At 38.0% G+C, this 26868-nt stretch overlaps 1 protein-coding gene across 6 annotated transcripts; it reads right to left on the reverse strand.

Annotated features, from left to right (window-relative positions):
* Positions 1-377: 377 nt before the first annotated feature.
* On the reverse strand, positions 378-25814 carry LOC107553586 (ataxin-2-like). Of its 6 annotated transcripts, none has more exons than XM_016235856.1 (24): positions 25761-25814; positions 25537-25608; positions 25244-25394; positions 21013-21027; positions 18915-19039; positions 18669-18760; positions 18395-18583; positions 14643-14809; positions 13618-13833; positions 11608-11790; positions 11344-11523; positions 11119-11226; positions 10288-10358; positions 9863-10212; positions 9564-9630; positions 8892-9032; positions 7683-7700; positions 6911-6977; positions 6453-6646; positions 4551-4677; positions 3380-3759; positions 3118-3292; positions 2691-2760; positions 378-641 (listed from the first exon to the last, which is right to left on the reverse strand). In XM_016235856.1, exons 1-23 carry the CDS (start codon positions 25791-25793, stop codon positions 2696-2698), a joined length of 3186 nt encoding a protein of 1061 aa, XP_016091342.1. In that variant the 5' UTR covers positions 25794-25814; the 3' UTR covers positions 378-641; positions 2691-2695. The 6 variants fall into 6 exon arrangements, with proteins under 6 accessions (XP_016091342.1, XP_016091345.1, XP_016091341.1 ...); XM_016235859.1 differs by having other exon boundaries at positions 4575-4677; positions 6905-6977; XM_016235855.1 differs by having other exon boundaries at positions 6905-6977.
* Between the last annotated feature and the right edge of the window lie 1054 nt (positions 25815-26868).

A 26868-nucleotide genomic window follows, 5' to 3' on the forward strand; every position in this document is an offset into this window, starting at 1 on the left:
TATAACGGTCAAGTCTAATGGGGTTTTGCCATCAGATTAAATTAATAAATAATTTATCTGCTTTTTTTTTTTGCCAAACGTCTTCATTAATGGAAGTTTCTTGTGTTTAGTTTAGTTAGAACCATTTCATTTTGTTGGTGTTGATTTACCCCAAGGTCTTGAGCACAGCTATAGCAGCAGCATTTAACAGTAATGTTAATACTGTCAATATACGGAAGAATTATCTTTAACTTAGAAGGTGCAGACAAAAAATGTTCCAGTTATTTATGCACAGTTTTCTCACTCATCTGGGCAATTTTGTTATTGTTATGACCCACTGCAAGAGTTCTAGTGTCACTGAAATATGCGAAAAATGATTCCTTGTTAAAACTCGTTTAAAAAAACAAAACAAAAAAAAAAAAGCCAGAGTTCACCACATCTTTGCCTGTACACGTTTCTTAATCACTGGTGGAGGGTAGCAGTAGAGCAGCATGATTGAGGTTCTCGTGGCCATTCGGGGGGTGTTTAGAGACAGGTAAAGTTTAGTTGGCCAGTAAGTGGTGGGTGGGGCCAGATGGCTCCGCGAAGAACAGGAGCCACTCGAATCGACTGCTGTTCTCTGAACTTCATCCTCTACAGCTGCTGCTGATGGTGACCTTGCACTGATCAAAAAACAGAGAAAGATTTATATTATACACTCCATAGCAAAATGAAGAGAGAAATTTCACAAACATACATTAAATACAAATGGGAGCAGTCTTACTCCCAAACAGAGGAACATGTGAAATACAGGCAACTACTACAAACCCAAGATCCTGGAGAGAATTTGAATGGAAGAATTTAGTAAACTAATAAATAAAATTAAATTCCTAAATTAACAGCACTATGATTGTCTACAATAACAGCGCACATACTGTGTATTGTGGTTTTATGTTTTTATTTAAACTTTCGATTTAATTATATTCCATCAGCAATTTACCTCATTAACAGTTAAATGCCCCAAGTTCTCCTCACTGTGCAATAAAAACCATTGGTAACACTTTCTATAAAGCCCCTATTTATAATACATTATAAGAGTATACTTAAGGCATTATAATGAATACATAATGTATTATAAAAAACCTTATAATATGTTGTATCATCTCATGAGTAATCAAGCAGTTTTTATGCATTATCATATTTAATTATTTGTGGTTATAGCTTTTAAGATTATGATGATTTATAATACACAATGAACACAATGCATCCACTTAACTTACAATGGATTATATTTCCCATAGTTATAATGTATATAAGTCTCATATCTTGCCATTGTTAACTTGTTCCTTTACTTAAAGCAGACAAAGACCACTTATAAATAACATCAACAATAATAATAAAAATTATATTTTTTCTTAAACAGCGATAAGATCAGATATCTGATCAGATGAATGTGTAATATGGCACATTTGATTTTATCTATATTTATTGTAATATCAGTAAGACAGTAAGATACTGTACAGATCATAAATAAATAATGTCAAGATATGGGATTATAAATTATAATCCATTATAAATTAAGTGGATTTAATATGGTGTTTATTCCGTGTTATAAATAATCATACTCCTAAAAGTTATAACCACAAATAAGTTTTATAATGCATTATGCATTCATTATAATGCCTTAAGAATACCCTTATAATGCGTTATAAAAAAAGGGCGTCATAGAAAGTGTAACCAAACATTTGTTTATTGCAAAAACTGTTGCATTTAACATACCTCTTCTTATTCCTACCTATTCTTATACCATTCCCTGTTAATCCCTGTTGTATTTGTATACAGCACACTTGTACATATAAATATATCTATATGCATATATATTTGCATACTATATTTACACATATATGTATCTATATGAATACTAGGGCTGCCCTCTACTATAGATTTTTCTGGTCGACTAGTCGTCTTTGATTTTAAGTGATTAGTCGACTAATCGCACGTTTATATTAATAAACCATATAGTTCATAATAATGAGCCTTTAATTGCCTATAGCCTATCAGTGCTCAAGCGCACGCCTAAAGCTTGCCACAGCGCACCGGCAGAAGTAATGATTATGAATGCGTCAGGGAAAAACAGCAAGAAGACTGCCTTAACACAATAATAATTCATTGGTAAACTAGTGTTTCCTGTATTTTCGGCTGCAGTGATGAAGTTGACAACACTGATTCGTCATCTCCACAGTGGACATGCACATTTCATGTGGATTACATAATCTGAAAATATTTGTTTTCCATTTGAATTGGTTCACTTAAAATTAAACAATTCGCTTTCTATAGATATATTTTTCATGTCTGTGAGGCAAACACAGAGTTGCGGTGGAATTTTTTTAATTTATTTACTTTTTTGACGTGCTCACAGAGACCTAGACGGCAGAAAGCACACCGTTTGCTTTCATTATTTTATAAAAGCACATTTTGTTGTTACTGTGAGTGCACACAAAAAAGTAGACCTTTTACAAATTCAAAAGATGTATTATTTTTATCTGTATGAGCAAAAATGACAGAGTATTTTAAGTTAAATGCAAATGATCGCACCGGTGCCTCTTAAGTTAACTGTCATGCAGTGAGCACGCTACTATTCAGCTTCCACACTCCGCACAAACACTTGAATAGCGCACATTTTTCTAGGTTAACGTTAAAGCGAGCGGCCGTGTAATGTTGCTGCTACTTACATGTTTCAGATGATAAGCCACATTTGAGGTCGATGAACGAAACGAACATTTGGATGTCTTGACTGATGTACTGTAATTACCACATAGACCAGCTATTAATGATCTGTCCATCACAGACTACGTGACTCCCCCCTTCCTGTGGAAGGATTTTTTCCCCCCCTGTGACTAATAAAATTTGGATTGACTAAGCCTCTGCTCGTCGACTAACGGTTAGTCAACTATTAACGGGCAGCCCTAATGTATACTTATATTTATTTTTTATTGTTTTATATATATATATATATATGTGTGTGTGTGTGTGTGTGTGTGTGTGTGTGTGTGTATTGCTGTTGTCTCTGTGCACTGGAAGTTTTTCAGTCACCGAGACAAATTCCTGGTGTGTGTAAACATAAAAAATGTGCTGAGTTGCGATGAGATAGATCCTTACCAGGGGTGAGAGTGTAGGAGTAGTGTGTGGCTGAGGACACAGGGATGGGGTTGAGAGTGCCCTGGGACAGCGTAGGCTGGGGGCCAGCAGGAGCCTGTGTGGCCATCAACATCATAGTGGGGGGGTGGGAAGGAGTGCCATGATGTGGAGGCACCATCCCTGACTGCATGTGGGCCTTTAGAGACAGAGTGAATAAAAAATTTTTTTTAAAAGTATTTCTAAGCATTTCAATAATCCTGGTGTCGGTCTCGTTAACACTAACCTGCTGCACATGAGCCATATGGTTAGGGTTATACCCATGCTGCACCTGCTGGGGGTGGATGTAGACAGCCTGCTGAGCGGATTGGAAGCTGGCTTGAGGAGACTGAGGGTTGGGGCCGGGGGTCATGGAGGGCGGGGTGGGTGCCAGGGCTGTGTACATCTGTTGCTGTGGTGGGTTGCCCAGATGCATGGCCTGAGCTGCAGCGGCCGCCGCCTGGTGCTGAGAATGCTGAACAGGGCTGGGGGCCGCGTGGCTGCCTCCATGCTGGGTACCCTGCTGCGGCTGTCCTGTAGGGGTGGCAGAGGGCTGAGGGTGCTGCGAATGAGGGTGAAGGGTGGAGCTTGGGTGGGGATACTGTTGAGGAAGGGGGGCAGGTGACACTGAAACAAAGAAACAAATACAAACAGTTACAATATATGGTATCACTGCATTTACTCATAATAAATTCAATGATTATCAATGTTAACAAATAAAAATAAACAAAAGGCATACTCCGAAACGTCTACTTTTTAGAATGAGTTTTGTAACTGACATTCAAACTAACATTTAGATATAAAATCACAAAAAAATAATTATATATAATTACAATGAAAAATATAATAAGAAAACATAACAGAAGCATCAGGAATAAAGAAAATTTGGAAAATTAGGAGCTATCAGGAGCTCGAGGGGCAGTCGTGGCCTAATGGTTAGAGTCAGACTTGTAACCCGAAGGTTGCAGGTTTGAGTCTTAGATTCAGCAGGAATTTTCTGTGGGGGGGAGTGAATAATCAGCGCTCTCTTCCACCCTCAATACCACGACTGAGGTGAGACCATTGAGCAAGGCACCGAACCCCCAACTGCTCCCTAGGCACCGCAGCAATATGGCTGCCCACTGCTCCGGGTGTGTGTTCACTACTGTCTGTTTGCACTTGGATGGGTTAAATGCAGAGCACAAATTCCGAGTATAGGTCACCATACTTAGCCAGACGTCACTTTCATTTTTTTTTTCCTTTTCATTTTGTTGAGTCATTAATGTGGGACTCATTACAAAGACCAACATTAAATGCTGTAGCATCAAGCTATTCAGAGCAATAAAAAATGACTTAATTTATCACAGATGCACAGTATGACAGTAAATAGGTTAAATGGGCTGGCAAGCCTTAGTCTTTGTGCTGGCGGGAGTCCTTACCATACATAGTATGCATCTGCTCACCATACTGAGTGGTGGAGGAAGAGACCAGGCTGGGCTGAGCGTGGGCAGGAGGGGTGATCATCCTCGCACTGCCCTGAATAACTGGACTGAACACATGCTGGGCCTGAAACAAATAAACCTAAGATTATATTGAATGGTAGTATACATTTTATATTACCATTCAATATAAGCTCAATAGCTCAACCTTTAAGATTATTTTGAATGGTAGTATACCTTTTATTGCTGTATGATCTGAAAATTGGAGGGACATGAGGTCATTTTCTATTCATACTATCCTCCACAGGGATTATGAGTTTGACTTATGAAAAATGAAAGACTTCATTTATAAATACGGTCTGTAAAAAATACTTTTTCTTTAAAGGGGTCCTATTATGCTTTGTCACTTTTTTAATTTTAGTCAGTGTGTAGTGTGCATGTTTGGGCATAAAAAAGATCTAGAAACTTACAAATCTCAAAGTCCACTCCAAAGAGAGATATTTCGTTTTTTAAAAATCCCTTTTCAAGAACTACAACGAACGCCTCTTTTGGACTACAGTGTTTGTTTTCCGGGCTTTGTGATATCACAAAGTGGCTCATTAGAATTTTTTTCACCTCCGTACACAAACGTCTTTGTTTGGGCTTCCGAAAGCAGATGATGTCAGGAAACAGTGGTTGCAATTTATTTTTTAACTCTGTTCCTGAGCATTATAACCCCAATTTGCTATCGTGTGCTGCGCATTTTACTGAGGACAGCTTCCACAACATGAGGGAGTACAGTGCCGGATTCGCCAAAAGCTTTTGTTGAAGGACGGAGCAAGGGGCGTGGCAGTACTGAAACACAGTCTAAGCTGTTCGCCAATCACAATGCACTGGGACAGCTAACCAATCACAACACATTTTGTTTTTCAGAAGGCGGACCTTCATCAAAGACGGAACTAATCGAGCCGTTTGTGCCAGGCTGGGAAGAAAGGTATTTTAATAATGTAAATTATGTGAAAAATAATTTTCGATTTTCGATCCACCAAGCATGAGAGCATGTTCTAGTACACCCCCAAAACAAAATCAAGGCTTTGTAAAAAAGCATAATAGGACCCATTTAAGCACCCAGATAAAAAATTTTTTTTAAGAAAATGGACTAATTAAATACATTAAACTCATATGATCAATTTTTTATTGAATGGTGAATGGCGGTTCCTTTAAGAGTTAAAAGTAATTGGCTCCCCAGGTTATACTGTACATAGCTGCTATTTAAAAAAAAAAAACTTTTGGGGGAAAAAAAAAATGTTGTTTCCAGAAATAATGGGATACATATTTGATAACAATTTTGTCATATTATAATTATATACACTAACGTTCTTGTATATACTAACATTCTTGTAAAAAAAACTTGGTCATTGTACATGTTTTTCTTGTATAAAGAAAAAAAAGCTTTAAATGACAAAGTATCCAAACAAGCCATATCAATGTTATAAGCAAAAGAATCAAAGATTCCTGATGGAACTTATAAAATGTTCCCTCCATTGTTTGTTGATGTTGGTATCTTTACATCATTTCAACACTGTTCTAAGAAAGGGAATACAATGTTCACAAATACTAGATATTTTGTTTCAGCTAAAGATGGTCAGACACCACATTCATAAATGCTCAAGTTTTGACCAAAATCTATGGCATCCTCCCCTGTGGACTCCTTTTCCTCATCAGGAACTACTCGCCTACCGTTTTATACAATGAATTCGGACATACTTATTTTGCATACTGATTTTTGCCCACTTTAAAAGTAGGGAGGTAAGCATATTTGGATGCAGGGAATTTTTTAAATAATTTATTCATTGTGGCTACCTTTTATATCTGTGCTTTAGTAATTCTTCATTAGAAATGAGACCTCTAAAGTCACTGTACCTGTGACTGGTAGTGGGTCATCTGTTGTACCAGAGGTTGGCTAGCAAACTGCTGGGGGCTACAAGTGAAGTATTGGGTGGAGTAGGCTGGGTTCTGTGCCACAATGGGCGGCCCAGCAGCTGTAGCTGGATGCATCATTGTAGATGTGCCAGGTGGATGATGTTGGTCTGGTCTTTGCTGTGGCATGTTTGGTACTGCAATCAGATACGACAAAAGAAGGGAGAATGAAATGGGCACGATGTAGTTCGAGAGAACTGCATGAAAATAACTTTTCATTTTGAACAGATCTTATTTCCTAACTGCACAGCCCTGCAAATATTATAAAAAAATCAATACACAGAATATATAGCATAACTCCTTCACACTGAGAAAGCTAATGACTAGAGCAAAGACAAAATAGCCTTAAGCAGCAGTAAAAAAAAACAAAAGCACTAAGAGGGAATCATTCTCACCTTTACCTGGTCTGTAGGGCTTGGTCTGGCTCATGGTCATGTGAGGAACCTGAACATGGTACATGGCTGGAGGCTAAAGGATGAGGAGCAGAACTTGAGATGCATAACTAAATCCATGTTCGGAGTTTTTCACAGTCTTGAAGAATACTAGCTAAATCTTAATACAAAATCGAAATCTTAAAAGTATCATGTATTACATTCTGTTGATTACCACTGTAATTGACTTGTAGCACTTTTCTCTTTTAGCCCACAGTGCTCTGCTCACAGGAAAATGCTATTTGTAAACATTTTCAGGGTTTGTGGATGTTCAACCCAATATTCTGTTTCTCAAAGACAGTGCCAAGAGTATGTATAACAAAATGCTGTCCTCTACTGCGAGAATACACACATTAATGCTTTTGACTGACAAAGCCACACAACTTTCTGCCGTTTTCCTTTTCTGGTCAAGTGTTCATGCAAACAAAGCTTCAATGCTCTTAACAGAACGAAAAAAAAAAAGAAAAAAAAAATATGGAAAATTTTAAAAACAAAAATTGATTAATTTTGAAGGGAAAAAAAAAAGAAAACTCACATTCAGAGTACTGATAAATTTTAGTTGATAAGGTAAGCATATAAAAAAAAAAAATTATTGACAATAGTATGAAAATATAATAATAATAATAATAATACTGATCAGCTGCAGTAAGAAATGGACAAACCAACAACTGCTGGTCAGTTATGTAGGCAAAAATCTCATACATGATTTTGGTAGAAAAAAGAAGCTTAGAATTGCACAAACCTTCCAGATAATGCTTTTCTAATGGAGAGAGAGGAAAGAGGGAAAAGAAAAAAAAAAAAAAAACGAGTCTTTAGTGTGATTATCATTTGCTTTTTTCAGCAAAAGATGCATTTTCTAGAAAATGTGCGAGTGATTAAAGATGAAACAAAAGCTTTTTAAAGGATGGTATAGAGGAAAATAAAATGAGTTCTGGAATTACTGAAATGCATCTTTCCACTCTACACCACAATATTTAACAGTAAAGCTTTTATTTTGGTCAGTACAACAAAGTAAATCAGTAAATATAATATCAAACATTAGTGAGGTGTAACTTTTCGGGCTGATGAACCATGAGCTCCTTCCAAATGTTGATAGCATGCTACCAGTCAAATAATTTTTACATTAGCATGTTCTTGACCTTAAGGTCTGTTCACACCAAGTCCACAATTTTACACAATACTGTAAAATAAACAAGTGCGCACCTACTAATCTTTTTACACTAAATTCAAAAACCTTGGTGCCATTTATTTAGACCAGACTTAGTCTGAACAGGCCTCTACTGGCCCTTTTCCCTGAATTAAAGTAATCATGTGCTGGATGTACATGCCAGATGAAATGCAGCTGACAAATGAAAGTATAGGAGGGATGGCGGAAGTATGAATGCAATCAAGACATCAAGGATCTTGGCACATGAATGAAAAAACTCAAATGTTTTGGGATAGATGTGGGCTTCCATGCACAGAATAAATGTGACCCTGGACCACAAAAGCAGTCTTAGTTGCATGGGTATATTTGTAGCAATAGCTAAAAATACATTGTGTGGGTCAAAATTATCGATTTTTCTTTTATGCCAAAAATCATTAGGATATTAAGTAAAGATCATGTTCCATGAAGATATTTTGTAAATTTCCTACCGTTAATATATCAAAATCAGTTTTGATTAGTAATATGCATTGCTAAGGACTTTATTTGGACAACTTTAAAGGCAATTTTCTCAATATATTTATTTTTATTTTTTTGCACCCTCAGATTCCAGATTTTCGAATAGTTGCATCTCGACCAAATATTGTCCCATCCTAACAAACCATACATCAATGGAAAGCTTATTTATTCCGCTTTCGGATGATGTATCAATCTCCGTTTTGAAAAATTGACACTTAAGACTGGTTTTGTGGTCACAAATGTCACAAATGATTACACTAACAGAGAGGTTCATATAATGGAGCTCACCTGAACACCCGGACTGACAGGCGTCAGAGGGTACATCTGGAACATGGGCTGGCCATAGACAGTAGGGGGCTGCTGTACTACTATGGAAGGGCTGGGCTGACCCTGGGGCCGGGTTTGAGTGGGGGTTGTTGCTGGTTTAGGCTGTGGAAAGAGTTATGAAATGAAAGGAAGATTAATATATAAACAAGTACATTTCCATGCTATATTTGTTTGCCCTCTTCCAGAAAACCTCATGGAAAACCAAAACGACTTGAGACAGAAACCTTAAAGGAACAGTTCACCAAAAAGTCTGCCAATAATTTCCTCACCCTCAAGTTATTCCAAACCTCTGTGAGTTTCTTTCTTCTATTGAACATAAAAGATTATATTCTGAAGAATGTGGGCAACCAAAAGTTGCTGGTCCCCATAGTATGGAAATAAAAATACCATGGGAGTCAACGGGGACCAGCAACTGTTTCGTTGCCCACATTATTCAAAATATCTTCAACAGAAGAAAGAAACTCATACAGGTCTGGAATAATTTGAAGGGGAGGAAATTACAATTTTCACTTTTGGGTGAACTATCCCTTTAAATTACAACATATTTTGTCTCAGAAAAATAATTTTCATTTTTGGGGAAAATTTTGATTTCAGTTCAATAATTGTCACAAAACGAACCACCGATTTACTTACAGGGGAGCAAAAAACCCTTGGGTTGAACTCCTTGGCATTGGGATTGAGAGTAGATCTTCTAACACTCCTACAAAGTGCATAAACAATAAATCAACGCTGTTTTATACACCATATGACAAGAACACTTCAATACAATCTATTACAATTGGTTTTTAATCACATATCTGGTATGAATCATTTTGCTGAGGAAAAACTCTTTTAAGCAACTTCATCCTTTTAAGAAAATTAATTTAGCATTTTGACAATGAATTCTGTCAATTATAATGCTAGAGCTTATCCATTTTCTTCTGCTGACTCACTCTGCTACAGGGTCATTCTTCTCCTCCTTCTCATCCTTGTCTTTTGCAGCAGCATTGACCAGAGGCGAGCTGGTTTGAACGCCCTGAGACGTCACATCAGGCCCTCTTTTCTGTTCTGTCACAGCAGAGGAAGGAGAGAGCAAAGGGGTACCAGATTTACTTCCTGTTGGAGCGGTGCTCACAGCAGTGGAGGTTTCTTCACTAATGGTGGACTCCATGGGGACTTTGGGTCCTGTTAAATCTACTGTGTTCTTCTCAGCTGCTTGGTCCTTTGGCTTTTCTACGATGTCCCGTGGAGGCTTGGTCACCATGGGCTCAAAAACTGGATCTGGATTTGAGCTAGACTGCAACTAAAAATGATGCAGGGCTTCAATAACTGGACATACAGTTGCTTATGAAACACACATAATGGGAGAGAAACTTACCCTAAAATCTACGCTGAATTTCTTTAAATTATCTATTTGTTTCCTGTGGTCTGGAGCCATGCTGGGAGGTCCTAGAAAGATCAAAATGTGACATTTTAAAAAGCACATTTATTAAAAACAAATTACAATTTCATTAGATTTTTCAGTTTTTTATGTTGCAATATACCGTATTGGCAATAAACGTGATATTTAAAAAATAAAATACTGATATGTAATACTAATCCAGCACACATTAGCTACAGTGCTACTGTCACACAAAATTATGTCGGAGAAAAGACAGGTGAAAGCGAGTGCTAGACACTGTAGTCTGCAGCAAGTTACGATCAACAGCAAGTTCTTTTTTTTTGTATGCATTTGTACAGTTATGGTTACAAACTCTCTCTTCACCTCCCTAAACTTGCATTTTGAGTGTAATTATTGGGCAAACAAGACAAAACACAAGTTTATTTCAAACTTCTATAGATATAGGTATAATACCATTATCGGGAATTCAAAGATTGAAAATCAGATATTGTGACAGGCCTACTTTGATGCATATGCCGTACCTACATTTGTATTTCGGTCTGTGTAGGATTTATGATGAACTGAAAAAAGTAATTTCTCGCTCTATCTATATTTACACAGTCTCAGCAATTTTGCATAAGAAAATGAATTCTTTGAAGCCAAATCCCTAATTCATACTGACAACTGGCAATTTCTGCTTTCCAGTTTTTTGTCAACAAAGCAAAATTGCATGCCGCAAAAAAACAGTTTTAGCAAAAGCTCCAAAATTCAGATTTAATAATGCTGGTTATATATGGTAAATAGCAGGACATCTCCACAGGTACACACCCTTTCCGATGGATCGAGCGGTGCTTGCAGAAGCTTCAGTAGGTTTCACATTCTCCTTGTTGGCATTGGGGGAATTCTGTCTTGTCTCTAGGACTCTTGATTCTTTGGCTATTAAAAAAAAAACGAAACACAGGGCTGTTGTGAGATCTGGTACTGAGGAAATTAATAACACAAATTAATAAACAGGCCTTAAAATGGCACTTATTGTGTAAGGGACATCCTAACCCTCTTCTATCGGAGATGCTTCCAGGTTGGCGGCCAGATTGGCTGCTGTGGGTGACGTCGCTGTTGTGGAAGCTGTCGCAGAGTCTACTGGCACTGTACCAGCCTGAGGGGAAGACAAGCAGGAGGGGCTCGGAGCACCTCCGCCAATGCTATTTTGTCGAGGTGATCGAGGTCTGTGTGCTAAAAAGGAAGTGGAAAAAATTACTCCGCAAGTCTTTCAGACTGAAACTGAAATCTGGGTACAGATTTATAATCTAGACATACCACCGCTGACAATAGATGACCAGGTTCCCCCAGAAGGGCTGTTGCGAGTAGGAGGGGGAGCGGAAACCTCCACCGATGCACCTTGGGACATATAATCGGGTGGAGGAGGCCCACCGCCCCGACAAGAGGCCACTCTATGCGGTCTAGGAGTACGCTGTGACTTGGGAGACATTCTTGGAGGACCTGCATTCACAAACAGAGAGATGAGCGAGTTCTGAAGGAAGAAACAAACACACTTTAGGGCATCTCTCACCAATGTGCAGAGTGTAGCTCTCTAAAAAAAACAGTTGCTGTGTATGTGACATTCAAAATATCAAATATAGGCTGGGACACAACAAGCCGACTTCAAAGAACTAGCAGCGACAAAAGCAGACGGTGTTGTCGCTTTCCGTCGGCAGCGTCTGGACCGAAAAGCTGCGCTTGAACACACCGCTCAGACTACAGCCGACTGCAAACTAACACGTCCATTCTGCGCCTGCATGAGAGGAATTAGCTGTCTATATTAGCAGCTATCAATAACATATATTCGTCATTCAAAAGGAGAAACCGAAACAAGGATATATGCAGATATATGAAGGTGCTTGCTTACCATTTTGAATATCAGTTATGTTGATAACTTTCTTCATTTTAAGTGGCTCATGTTGCTATGAAAATATTCGCATATTGGAAGGCTTGGGTGAGATCACGTAACATTAGAACAGCCTTCTGTCTGTGCTGCCTTCATTTACTTGCTTTCGCTTTATTTCTTGGCCACTGACTCGTTTGCTAAACGGAGCATCCAATCAGAGTTCACTCTCGCCGACGGTCCCGACACAGATTCAACGTGTTGAATCGGGCAAACCGCCGCTGACGTGAGGAACACACTAAACAAACTAGCCCGACAGACGCTCGCCAATGGCCTGGTGTGTCCCGGCCTTATGAAGCAAAAACTTAATTTATGCTGTGACCATAAATTAAGAAGTTGTTCTCACATTTTATTAATTTGTGGCCTTTCTACTAATTCATTCCTTGGTTTAAGTTACATTGCGGTCATGTTGTAATAATTTGTTGCCTTGTTTTAAACTAAAGCAGGGGAAAAAATAAGTAAATCGTGGCCATGATTGAACTCAAACAAGGGAACAAACGGATCAAATTTGGCCATGACTTAACTAAAATGAAGAATCTATTTAGTACAAAGTGGCCATAAGTTAACCATATTAAAATGAGGAAACTAATTAGTAAATAGCAGCCACGATTTAACTAAATTAACACGAGAGAACGAATTGGTATAACGTGGCCACATGTTGACTAAAACGAAGGAACAAATTAGTACATTGTAGCTACAAATGAATAAGCTGTGAGAACAAATTCTGAAGGTGATGATACACGGGCCAACTTTTTAAGCAATGTTGCTTGGACACTTCCCATTGAGAATGGGCAACAAATTTCTATCTGGATACTTTGGATTGGTCGTGGGCCCTGTCTCACCTGGTTATCCGTTGACGGCAACATTGCTCAAAAAGTTGCCCTGTGTATCATCACCTTCAGTTTGTTGCCACACTTTTTCCTCCGCATGTCATGTGCCTGTCTCGGCATTCATGAAATGTTAATGGATAAGAATGTTAATTCTAGTCAATCTACCTGAAATATATTTGAACTGAAGAGGCTGTGACAGTTCCTCATTTGATGTGTGAGAAAACAAATGTCAAGCCAATGTCAGACAAGGAAAGAAACACTTGGGCACTGCCAATGGTGTCCCCAAGGCCAAGACAAAACACAATGCCAACCAACACTTAAACACACCGCAGAAAATGAGTGAGTGAAACGTGCCCCAAATTCACTTCAATCATGCATAGAAACAGGGATTGCAATAGAAAATGGAACAAGAAGAGGAGCGAGTCATTTTATTAAACACCAGGAAAGTCCCACAGCTGTTAGTGGCAGCCTTGATTCAGGCATTTGGATTGCAAAACGTGAACCTGAGCAGTGGTGCCACAACAAAATGGCTGCTCGGTCTGGAATTTCTGGTACCTTCTGAGGACAGGCGTTTGGGCATGGTGGATAGGGGCCCTGTAGAGCCATGAGCAGAGGGGTGAGACAGGGGTCGAGAGGGTCTGGATGGGGGTCTGGAAGGAGGCCGGGTGGGCGTGGCTGCCCGGGGCGGGAGAGAGTTGGTGGGGCCTGACTGGTAACGGGATGGAGGGCGAGAGGAGGGAGATGGGCAGCGTGAGGGCCAAGGATGTGCACCTGACAGAGATGAAATGAGTCGAAATGAGAGGGAAAAAAAACTACATTTGAGCGAGAAAGAGGGAGGGAGCGTGTAAATTGAATAGGAATACAGAAAAGTTTGAAGCCCTTATAGAATGATCAGTTCAGATATGAACACTGACACTACTGAGGAGGAAAGGTCCAGAGAGAAGTAATGTAAGAGTATTGGGAAGAAATGGGTTGAGAAGGACTGAGAAGACACCAAAGAATAAGGACGAAATGTAACAAATCACACAATGAGATTTCTTTGGTTAATTCAGAGGCAGTGAAACATAAAACAACAGGAAACATGACTTCAAAGAAAGAACATTTAGAAAGATCAATCAGATTCTCTTGGAACAGCAGCAGTCTTGGCCTGCAGTACTCCCTTGCCCAAATCCTTTTATCATGAAAGGACTGAAAGCTAGAGAGATGATTTGGCAGATCGACTGTTAGTGAAGGGGAGAACAATGGACTAACAGATAATATATACAGTGGGTACGGAAAGTATTCAGACCCCCTTAAATTTTTCACTCTTTAACAAGGAATGATCCCAGTAAAGTGACACCAGGGAAAACTTTGAGACACCTATCAAAGAATATCAGCACATTGCTTGTCTAGCTGTGCTGCTAACCACCGCTGATAATTTTTCAAAGCTTCAAAACTGCATAACCAAACATACAATTTGTCTGCATAGTACATTACTAAACTTGATTGTATAATCAAAGTACCAAAACACTAGTCATTTTGGATTCCCAACATGACCCAAAGTAAGTCAAGGTACAAAGAGTTCAAAAAGCATCTTGTACCTCCATTGACCACACGCTGATCCATTGTGTTGTAGTCATGAGGTCCAGATCTAGGTGCGGGTGGCCCAGGGCTGCACTGAACCAGTCTGGGTGAGTTTTGACGACCAGCTCCCCATGACATCCCTGCTTCTCTGTTCCTCTGACTAGGGGGAATGTATTTGTTCTCCCTGTTGAAGTAAACAGAAGAACTGAATCTAATTGAGCAATACTCTTCAAACTGAATTCCGTTCTGACAAAAAACTATGTATATACATTCTATCACCAACATCTACAGAAGTCATTTTCAGTCTAAGCAGCCAATGCGTAATCTGGGGGCAGGGCTGGGTGATAAAACGATAACGATAATAATAGAGATATAGTTTCCCTCGATAAAATGATAACAAGAGTTCGATAAATGTTTGATATAACGTTTATGCGCAACAAGCGGAACGAAGCGGTGCTACACAGACCTACTCGGCTCAAAGTTCAAACGGCAGCGCAGCATGAGCTTACTAGAGCATATGCGTTCACTTGCTGATGAGTCTCTGTCACGCGACACTAAACAGCTGTGAGATCCAGTGTGAAGAGCTTGAATTCATCGAAGAACACAAATGACTCGGTGATTTAAACTAGTTCAAAGCCGGGTGAAACAGCATTGACAAATAGGAGAAACACTGTGTGCAACGATGCAGTCAGAAGGCTTTTCAATCTACAAATCGCCATAATTTACCAAGCAGTAACACAAATTTCAAATTTTATTATATTATTAATGTAGACATGTATTAAAGGAGTAATGGAATATAATTACAATATTTTTTGTGATTAAGCTATAGCATTTGTGCATTTATACTAAATGTATTTAGACTACTGTTTTTCATACAAATACCTAGAAACCATATTGATAAATTTTTACCATGTGTGACGAGTGGGGCGGGGCCGAGAGCCATGGGAACGGAGCGAGGCCGGTAAAGTGAATGATGATGAGCGACACCTGCGCCACTCACCGGTCTCGAGTCCCACGGAGGAGCTCCGGAAGGATAAGAGGAGGAGTGACGACAGTGCAAGACGAGAGAGGACCAGGCCTGGATTTTATGTTGTTTTGTTTCCGTTTGTGCGCAGCAGTAGTCCATGAGGGGCTGTCGCGCTATTTTCAGTTTTGTGTTTATTTTGTTATTAAATAGTTTAAATGTTCACCGGTTCCCGTCTCCTTCTTCCCGACCTACGAACATTGTTCCACCATAGTATTGAGGTTTTAACTGTGTTTATCGTCATATCAATGTATGCTCCTACGGAAGACCAGTGGTTAAAGGGTTAGTTCACCCAAAAATGAAAATTCTGTCATTAATTACTTAGCCTCATGTCGTTTCAAACCAGTAAGACCTTCGTTCATCTTCGGAACACAAATTAAGATATTTTTGATGGAATCTGAGAGCTCTCAGACCCTGTATAGACAGCAACGCAACTGAAATATTCCCAAATCCAGAAACGTAAAATATATGAGCTGTGTGGCGCCGGCGGTTTAGGGAAATAGCTGTAAATGACGCATTGCGCACGTGAGGTTATCTGACGGAGAGACGCAAAGCAGTTTAAAGCAGAGTCCTGCACGGGTCCTGTTTGGTAAACGTGCACCAGCAGTAGGCTACTTAACAGAACACTCGACCCGTTATCCAACAGCAGCAATTTAATTCTGTACCAGACCAGACCCGTTTGACAAAGACCGCGAGTCACGACCCGAAGCGCACCCGCATTAAAATCTATTACATCAGGTAAGCAAGATTATTTATTTTCTCATGTAACACAAGCAATCAAACCAAAATTAGGCATTTTAAGTTGGTGCTTTGAAGAAAAACAGGCACGCAGCGCAACGTAATAATTAACAGAAAAAAAAAGACAAGAACACGCAAACAATGCAAAACTTTAGCATAGCATCTTGTGATCACTCTGCTAGGCTTTCGGACAAATATGCATAGGCTAAATCACATCATAAACACGCTTATAATTCTTAATAAATGAAAAGAACATGTTCAAATATGAGCCTTTAGCCTACTGTTAAATGCGTTTGCCGTTATTATTGAATTTCATTAGTCCCAGTTATGATTTATGCGCAGTTGTTCACGGAAAAGTGAGCAAGACACGTCAGTTACAATATATTATGATTGTTAAAAAAGAAAAAAGACATCTAACTCTCATAACCAAATTAGGCTACATTTATTGTCATATCGTAGCTTTGTATAATTGCGGATGAACCACTGATGCCACATGGATTATTTTACAGACCTCCTTGCTGCGTTTCTGGACTTGGGAACATTTCAGTTGCGTTGTGGTCTATACAGGGTCTGAGAGCTCTCAGATTCCATCAAAAATATCTTGATTTGTGTTCCGAAGATTAACGACGGTCTTACGGGTTTGAAACGACATAAATTTGAAAACGATATTAAAATAAAACTAATTTAAAAATTCAAAACGAATTGTTGAATAATGTCGTTTTTTTTTTTTCTTTTGTGCGCACAAAGTATTCTCGTAGCTTTGTATAATTGCGGATGAACCACTGATGCCACATGGATTATTTTACAGACCTCCTTGCTGCGTTTCTGGACTTGGGAACATTTCAGTTGCGTTGTGGTCTATACAGGGTCTGAGAGCTCTCAGATTCCATCAAAAATATCTTGATTTGTGTTCCGAAGATTAACGACGGTCTTACGGGTTTGAAACGACATGAGGCTAAGTAATTAATGACAGAATTTTCATTTTTGGGTGAACTAACCCTTTAATTTTAATAAAACTCAAACAGTCAGAATAATTACATTTCACCATATCCAATGTGCTCTGTACAGGACTCCAGACTTAAAACTGTGACGTGTGAGGCAAACACTCCATAGCTGGGTCTCAGGAGGATATACAAATAAGATAGTTAAAATTTTTACAGATGTTACCATTTGTGATAATGAGCATAAATTTACATCTGCATCCTAACTCAAGCTACTACTACTGTCATTATTATATTATTAATATTGCAGCCTGCACTGCAAACTGTGCTGAAGATATATGTCATCCAAGTCAGGCAACACAAACCTGCTTCATGATTTGAAAGAATATCAATGCAGAAACTAAGAAATACATTTGTCTAAACAATAAAGAGTAGTTTAAAACCACAATTAATGGTCTGCTTTCTACAACTTTCACTTGGGAGCAAAAATCTGCCAATAAACTTGAAAGACATAAATATATGAAATTTATTGTGATAATTATCGATACCAACTGATATGAAAAAATTTATTGTGATAATTTTTTTGGCCATATCGTGCAGCCCTATTAGGGTGCAGGAGAATCTTTTTCCCCCGAGGGGATATCTTTTGCCCTGGAGCAAAGTTCCCATTGTTGTGGTTTCCTATTGAAATGACTCATCTGCAAAATTTGCAGAACAATAAATGTGAATGTACTTTAAGACATTAGTTGCTTAGATTCAAACCAAAGAAGCAAATATAACTGTTGCGAAAAGGTTTATTTGGGTAGATAAATTAACAGGCAACAATCAGCAATAGTTTCTATATTCTTCAGGGATATTTAAATATATTTCAAATCTAAGCATAGCCTTTGGAGTGAATGAAAGTGAGTTTACTTAGCAGCCATATTTGCAATGCCTCCAGGCTGCTATTTCAGGCATGCAGTACCGACCCATATCTACTTGAAGGGGGAAATACAGACATCTCAAATACTGCTTTCCAAACTCACATTTAAATAACATTTTAAATCAGCAATAAAATCGCCTTTACCTGTTGAGGCTGTGAAGCTCCCGCTCTCCACGAACCACAGCAGTGTATTTCTCTTCCTCGGAGCGGTCGTCATTCTCCAGGGCCACGCGGGCCTTGTAGGTGGCACTGGCTTCGATCTCCTCTGCCAGCTGTGATGCGCGAGCCTCCCGCTTGAGGAACTCCTCAGAGTTGTCTCGCTCCAAAGGAACCCTGGAAACAAAAGGAAAACATCAACCTAAGAGACAGCACATACCTACCAGGTGAGGTGATATATAGCACAGATGAAAGGACTTACGTGTAGGAGGACAAGCTGCTGTCATAGGTGGACTTCACACCGTATGTCTCCTCATTGTATTTAAACATCTCATCAGGATCCCAACCATTTGACTGAGAGAGAGTTTCAAAAATGTGATCACTGTTTCACCTCATACCTCTTGTGATAGCTTTAAATATCTAAACGTTGTTGCTGCTTATGATACTTCTAAACTAATCCAACTGCAATTTGCTACATTATGTCAAGATTTGTTGACCGTTGTCTCACCAGATCAGTGTCAAGAGATTCCATGCTGCCTGAGATGTGCTGCTCCCCTCCATCCCAGGGTTCCAGATCCTTCTCCTTGTGTTCTCCATTAAGACGGGCACTCACCGCACTGTCTGTGAAGTTATCTTCACCACACACCAACACACAAGACAAACTACAGGATTCAGATCACTTGTATCATGGTGATGCAAAAGCACACAAATGCTTATGGAAGGAACATAAAACAGAGATGAAAACAAATTCACTATATGGGGGACATAATGAAGTGGAAAACGGGTGATGATTTCTAAATGGACACTAATGGTGGTGCAGGGGCAAGGATCTCACATTTAGACAGACAACAATCTTGTATCTGAGCTCACTGCATTACAAACAGATTTCAAAGGCCATGTTTTCAGAAAAATGGTGGAGCTGTATTTTTTTTTCTGACATCCTGTTCAGTTTACTGTTGATGAATTAAGCTCTTGTTCAATAACCAGAAATCGAATGAGTGATTCCTCTCTCAAAGCAGACAGGAAAACTTGGTTGCCTACAGAGTAAAGTAATTGCTAATAGTTAATTAAATCCTAATGCGTAAACTAAAGGAGTGGTCACATTTTCTGAATTTTCACAGGCAAAACCCACTCATTTCAATAGGAATTCACATCATTCGGAATTTCGCCACAAGGGCAAAAGACTTTCCTGTGGGTCCCCTTTGGATTCACCACACTGACCAACAGAAAGCTGCTTGGGTTGAAAGTAACTTCTGTGCTCGCTGTGCTTCATACATTGCTACATTACTGATAATAAACAATGGACCTTTTTGCCTGCAAAATTCCACTGAAATGTTACTGCACTTAAAAATATAAAATAAACTTGATTAATTGGACAGGAACACTAATTAGAAAATGAGATTCCTGAGAACATGACCTTCACCGGAGTAAGTCAGAGGTTAAGGGTCACAAAGAACACAGAGGAAATACAGTAATACAAAAGGAAAAAATTAGGAAAGAATCAATACATGTGGGTTTGTTAAACAGGCACGATGCCATGCATTTCAATCAGTAGTTTCGAAGAAGTGATCAATAAAAATAATTCATTTTATTTCACTGATTTCAAATGCTGTTGTATGAAATACAATGCCAACTTGAGTAGTTTTCACGGCAGCATGATTTGCTTAATTGCTGTTGAACTGTTCTTGCATTGATTTGAACAGTTCCTGTTGTTTTCAGTAAATTAGATTTTATAAAAGAAAAGGCGAAAAGACATGCAAACGGATCAAAATGAAATCCCAACCAGAAGAATTATGATCTCCCACCAAGATTTATTTAGATTAAGCAATATTGCGATGCTCATGAAATGAAACCGGCCTCTAATATAACATCATCAGGTTAATTATGTAATAACAATCAAAATGTTACAGTAGCTACTTGCAGCCAGCTTTGAGCAGGTTTGGCACTTGTGTGTTGCTTGCTTGTCTATAAGTATGATGATGCCAAATGCCATTTGATCTTCACATGAAGTAGCTGATAATTTTTGTATCTGTCCCAGTTCTATAGACTGTATTCTGTATTCTCTGGTGCACAAAATCTAAATCTAGTAGCTAAAGTCTTAACATTGCACAATTCCTGAGGTGAAGTACAGCAGAACACACACCTTCTCTAAAAGCTAGCTCTAATTGAACTCTGGAATGTGTCTTTTTGTAGCTACTCCAAAAAAATTGGGATTGGGAGACTCAGAAATGTTTAATCCACCATAATAAAAGAGCTTTCTTAGAGAAATTGCGTCAATGCAGTCATATCAAACATTCATACAGCTGGCTAATCTATGTAGGACACAAAAAGCACCTAAGAAGCGTGTGCTTCTTTTGTGAGGATAATGTAAAAACAACATCCTCTGACATAAGGGCTGCATCCGTTTTGTGTTATTAATTAAGCTCTATATTGACCCAGCATGGTCCCCTGATCAAGCAAGATTACAATAACAAATAACAAAAGCATCTCTGTGTCGAAATGCCTGCAAGTTATGCACTATTCACCTACTCAAAGAATGCCGCAAGCAACTGAAAAGATTTTGCATAAAAAATACACTTGTAAAAGAAGAGGATGAATTGCATTACCTGCATCTGATGAGACTACACCCATTTAAGAGAAAAGAGACAGAATAAAAAAAAAAGTGGTCAGTTTGAGGAAATCATTGAACAGATTCAACTAATGCATTTTTTTTGCACCTAGAGTGATAGAGACAGGCTGACAGGGTTGGACTGTATGGAAGGAGCATTTTCGACAAAAGGAGTTTTGCATTGCTAATGTATGTAGTAGCATTATAAATATTTTATAACGATTGATTTGCAGCATCTTTGATCCATCAAAATGTCATCCCTTCTCCTAACAACACACTTTGAGCTCTTATCAAATACACATCTTATTCAGCAGTAATGAAACCATAATTGCAGGACTACAGTAAACACGGTCCATGATGTTTATCATGGTCTGCATTGACACTGCAAGGCTCACAGATCTGATTGCATAATACTGATCACATTTACATGCAAACCACAGATTAAGTTTATGGATTTGGTTAAGCTTTTATTCCATGTATCACAAAACTTATACAAGGTTCCTGCTAATTTTTTTTAATTCAAATTTAAGACTTTTAAATAATTTTTTTAAGACCTGAATAAATAAAAAGGAATATCGTACGCTAGGTCCCTGTAAAGTCAATTCTGAGAATTGTTTCTGAATGCATTATAAATGTTACAAATGTATTGCTGAAACACATTACAAAGACTGTGAACTATGTAGTACTGAATAGTGGAGATAGACCGTTAAACAGTTTTTCACCAATTCTGTGTTCAGGATTTTTTGGGCGGGGCTAAAAAGGGAGTTCGATGACGCACTGGAGCCCCCGAGTCATGGCCCCTCCCCTAACACTATAACTAGAGCACATTCGCATCAGTTCACCCACTCAATCACGAGTTGTCAGTACTGTTAGTAACAAACAGCCTACACAGTTTGCTAGCTAGCTATGCCTTTGTCACTGAAATGCGTATATCCTGGTTGCAATAACATACAAAATAGCTCGGTGTCCTTATTTAAATTTTATTTAATGATTATATCAAAAAGAGTTGGATTAATTTTGTGAAGAGCCACCTTGATGGAGAGCTGAGGATCCCCACCAAACCCCGCCTCTGCAGTGATCATTTTACACTGGATAAATTTATAAACTTTCATCAGAGACAACTGGGATTCACTGATAATCCGCTGTTACTGGTAAATTCTCGGGTAGCCGGTCCTCTGAATTGGATTCTGGCTCTGGAGGCTCAAACATGTATGGTTTTGTAAGTCCAATTAAGCTGCTAGGAGCATCCATTCAGGCTGTAGCGAAGAGGCGGCAGCTTTCCCGAAAGTAGGCGTGGTTTCAGTGCAAAAAGCGGACATGCCCCCAGCGTTTGAGAGCAGAGGATACCGCCCATTTTTTTTAAGATTTTGATCACTTATTTTATTTACTTGGCGGATTTTTTCATCATTCAAATTTGGCATTTTCATACATTTTTCTGTGGTGTGAAACTCAGAACACATTTAATATTGTCTTTACAGTAGGGATGCACGATATATCGGCCACCATATCGGTATCGGCCGATAAATGCTCATTTTTTCTGTTATCGGTATCGGCCCAATAAGAAAATTTGGCCGATATCTTAAAGTCGATAAATAATGCATTATTTCCTTCAGAGACACTTCAGATGCACGCTGTTCGTTTGCAGCCTTTTGTGCCAGGGACTTTAAATGTGAAATTAAAACCGCCAGCAGGTGGCAGCAAGTCACTGTTAATAAGTGAGTCATTGCGATTTAACTGAATCATTTAAACGGTTGATTCATTCAGGAACGAAACGTCGTCATGTTGCTCAGAGACACAAAACAGTGCTGTGATTGTGTTTGATTTTTTTTTTGGCAAAATAAAGCAAAAACAGGCAATATAGTGTCTAAAACATAAGTCTCTTAATATTACCTTCTTGTTTATTGAACTGTTGAATAAAATCACGTTTGTAATCATGCTGATTTTAGAGGTGAAACCTGGCACTCTTCTTGTGATATTGACTAACATTCTTTCTGTGGTATTTTTATACACAATGGCGCTTAGTCTTTCACAAAACATAGCAAACGTAGGGACATCATAACTAGCCAGAAGCCACCTTATTGATTTACGATCTTAAATATGTCCAGAGCTTTTTTACAGTCTATGGTCCAGCATTTATCGGTTGTGCATCAGTAATAATGGTCCGTGAGGAAACACGATGTTCCGTGTGTAGTTACAGTAAATGGACTAAACGAAGCCTCGAGGACAATAATTTGCCTTGATGATTTTTTATATTCGAGTTACTCGAGGTATTCGAGGAATCGTTTCAGCCCTATGTGTGTTATTTCAATATTGTGCCTAAAACTCACAATGTTATTGAAGTGTTGTATAAAATCCATATTACATTTGCATTCCTGCTGATATTTGGGAAAAGCACTCTTGTTTGTGTGATATTACACTACATCCCCACATCATTTTATAAAAATATAAGATAAAAACTCCTGGGGTTAAAATTCTCACGTATATTTTGAATTTTTGGACATACAAATGCATACATCACACAGTAAAAATGTAAACTCTCAAGCCATGTTTTTGTTGTTTCTTTTTTGGCAGAGTGACATACTCGATGTCAGCTCGCACATTGTTAAAGCAATAATTACGATATTATTTTAGACCATATACAGTGGGGGAAAAAAGTATTTAGTCAGCCACCAATTGTGCAAGTTCTCCCACTTAAAAAGATGAGAGAGGCCTGTAATTTTCATCATAGGTCACATCCCTACGCATATAAAGAACAAGCTCACACAATCTCAACACATCATATTTCACAGATAATTTTAATCAAACACACCCTACCCCACTCACTCACCTCTGGTGAAGTGCGCAAAATATCATATATGTAAACAAGATGTAACTATACGGTTATATTAAAATTTATATTCTCAAATTTAAGATATCATCTCATGATGTAATGCCTAGCAGAAAAAACACACATATTTAAGACATTTTAATGGTCCTAAAATCAGGAGTTTTAAATTTAAGTCTTTTTAATTGAACTACGGAAACCCTGTATAATTCAACTATTACAACTATTTGTGTACTGATTTACATTCATTTAAAGGTTTAAATAAAATAAAAAAAAATTAAAAAAAAACATCTCCTTGCTGTAATGAATATTCCCTTACAGTAAACATTAAGCACAAAATTTAGAAATATGGAGTATGACCAGATACTGAATATATATCAGATTTAGAACCAAAACTGGTTGTTAAAAAATATCCGATTCAATATGTTTGTTTGCAAGCATGTAACAAAATCTGATCTGCAGCTGACACTACCAAAAAAATCTGAATTGGTTGACAGCGTAAATACAGACGTGGTTGCTTTGTATTTAGTGTAAAGAGTTTCACTGGATATTAGACCCATTTGGCTCACGCTTACAAACAAACAGCAAAACACCACACCCTCTCATTAGTGACAGTCTGTAACTCAACTATAACAACTAACTTAACCTGAAGTGTCTTTAAAAAAAGCAGCCAATAAAGAGACAATGTGTCTGAATAATCATCATAGACTATAAAAAGAATAGGTGTTAAACTAAAATAAATATGTGGAACTGAACAATGCCACTGAACTGTTGTCAACCATGAGAAAATTCCTTGAAAAACTTTAGCAATAATGGGATATAACTAATGGGTTGTACATTACATGATTATTTTAAAAATTACAGTAATAATAGTCAGGTGTTCATAAAGAATGAATTGCACATGCACATTTGTTCTGTTCTTTGTACTTTTCCACTGGATACACAGTGCAATTAAAATATTAGATTTTTAATTTCTAACCACAGTCTAATCATATCAGTCTTCTATAAAATACATATACTGCAGTGCCCTAAATACACATCACCCCATCTGCAGTAAAATATAACGGATGGCTCTAGTTTCAGCAATAAAAAACATCTTGACTTAACATCTTGAAAAACTGTTCTGTTGGTTGATGCCAACTCAAAGCATCATTTTAAGTCACACTTTGCAATGAGTAGAATTACATACAATTATATACACCTTTATATTCAAGAAATTAAGATATTTGTTGTGATGTCAGTGAATGGATCAGTTTTCCTGCTATTTGTGTTCTTAAATTAATTGGCTTTGGCAGTTTATACCTACACAGCATCTATACTACATCTTTTCAGAGCTTATACCTTTAAAGGAACCACTTAAAGGAGCAAGGACAAAGCAAGGACATTTCTCTGACAAAGGTCTCACCTTTCTTGGCATAGTTGAGGTCCACATCTTTGAAATGAACTACGACTACATCTGAGGACTTGAAAATGATGCTCTCCACAATATCCTCACGGCGAGGGCCCACACTGGGTTCTACACTCTTCCTGTGTGCAGCATCCAGGACAATGTCACACTGCAGACGCACAGAACAAAGCCATATAAAAAGAGGGGGAAAAATGCCGTATGTGCATAGAAGTAGAATAAAAGTGAATATAATTTTGATGCCCAGTGATTTGAATGCTTGAGATTAGAGCCACAGAAACTCTTCTCCTCACCTCTGGGCCATAGGTCTTAAAAACTCCTTCATAGATCAGCCCATTTTTAACCTTAAGTTCACATTTGGTTCCCTGTTGAGTGGTGAAGCACAAAAACAAATTTCAGTAAGATTGTATTGGTTTTATTTTGGTAAAGAGAATGATAAAATAAAAACAGAAACAAATATAACAGCTGCAATATGAACAAACAAACATTTTTTCACTCTTGTGCATTTTGGACTCACCACAACTGAGGTCAAAACATGAACCATTCTCATGTTTGCATAAACTCCACTGAAGGCCATCTTAAAGATAATTTAAAAAAAACACATTATTTTGGGCTGCGGTAAAGATGATATTAAATTTTAACAGTTCATTTCGGCCCTCTAATTTAGTTGGTTGAGCAGCGTTCAATGTGCTGATATACAGTTCAACAGGGGACTTTTTCATGTTTTCTCACTCGGCTTATTTGAAATAGAGAGCAAAATTTTTAATTAGAGTTAATTTTGAAATTCAATGTTATGAATAAATAAAAGGCAACTAGGGCTGTGCAATTAAATCGCATGCGATTGTCAAGCGCATCTCGTCAGTAAAGCCGGTTCCGTGATTAGTTGTTATCCTCATTAAACCCAATACCCTTGATTTATGTTGATCAAAAGTATGGTCATCCAGAAAAGGGTTTTCCATGTCACTGTTCGCCCCTAATCTTGTAGAAAAATGAAGTCATGAGAAATACATTTATTCACTCATTTTTAAACGGGTTGTTGGTTATACATACTTCATTGATTGACAGCAGTTGGGTAAACGGAGTTCAATTTTGTACATTTTGTGAAGAGAAACAAATAAAAAATGCAGATACATTTGATAGTGAAGCACACTTATAATAAACTGGATATTGCAAAGTATATGGAAACCAGGGCTAATTTATTAACTTTTAAATATTACAAGTGCTCGTTTACTAGTAGTGAAACTATGTTTATATACACTGGGTACGGAAAGTATTCAGACCCCCTTAAATTTTTCACTCTGTTATACTTTCCGTACCCACTGTATATTATAAATATTTATTTATTTATTTGCTTATTCAAAAACGGTTTAGTGTTTCATAACTGTTTTGCTGTTAACATTTAGCCCAAAAGTCTAAAAATTGATAAATACACACCACTGTTCAAAAGTTTAACCGTTTCTTTTTTTAAAGAAATTAATAGGCTAGCTACTCTGTTCAGAAAGGATGCATTAAAATACAAATTTAAAAAATACTGTTATTTTCAACTTTCTATTCACAAAAAAAATCCTGAAAAAATATATTTTCCTTAGAAATATTAAACAGCACAACCGTTTTATACATTTATA

Source organism: Sinocyclocheilus grahami, unplaced genomic scaffold (genome assembly GCF_001515645.1).
Source record: "Sinocyclocheilus grahami isolate Dianchi unplaced genomic scaffold, SAMN03320097.WGS_v1.1 scaffold475.1, whole genome shotgun sequence".
NCBI classification, from domain to species: Eukaryota; Metazoa; Chordata; class Actinopteri; order Cypriniformes; family Cyprinidae; genus Sinocyclocheilus; species Sinocyclocheilus grahami.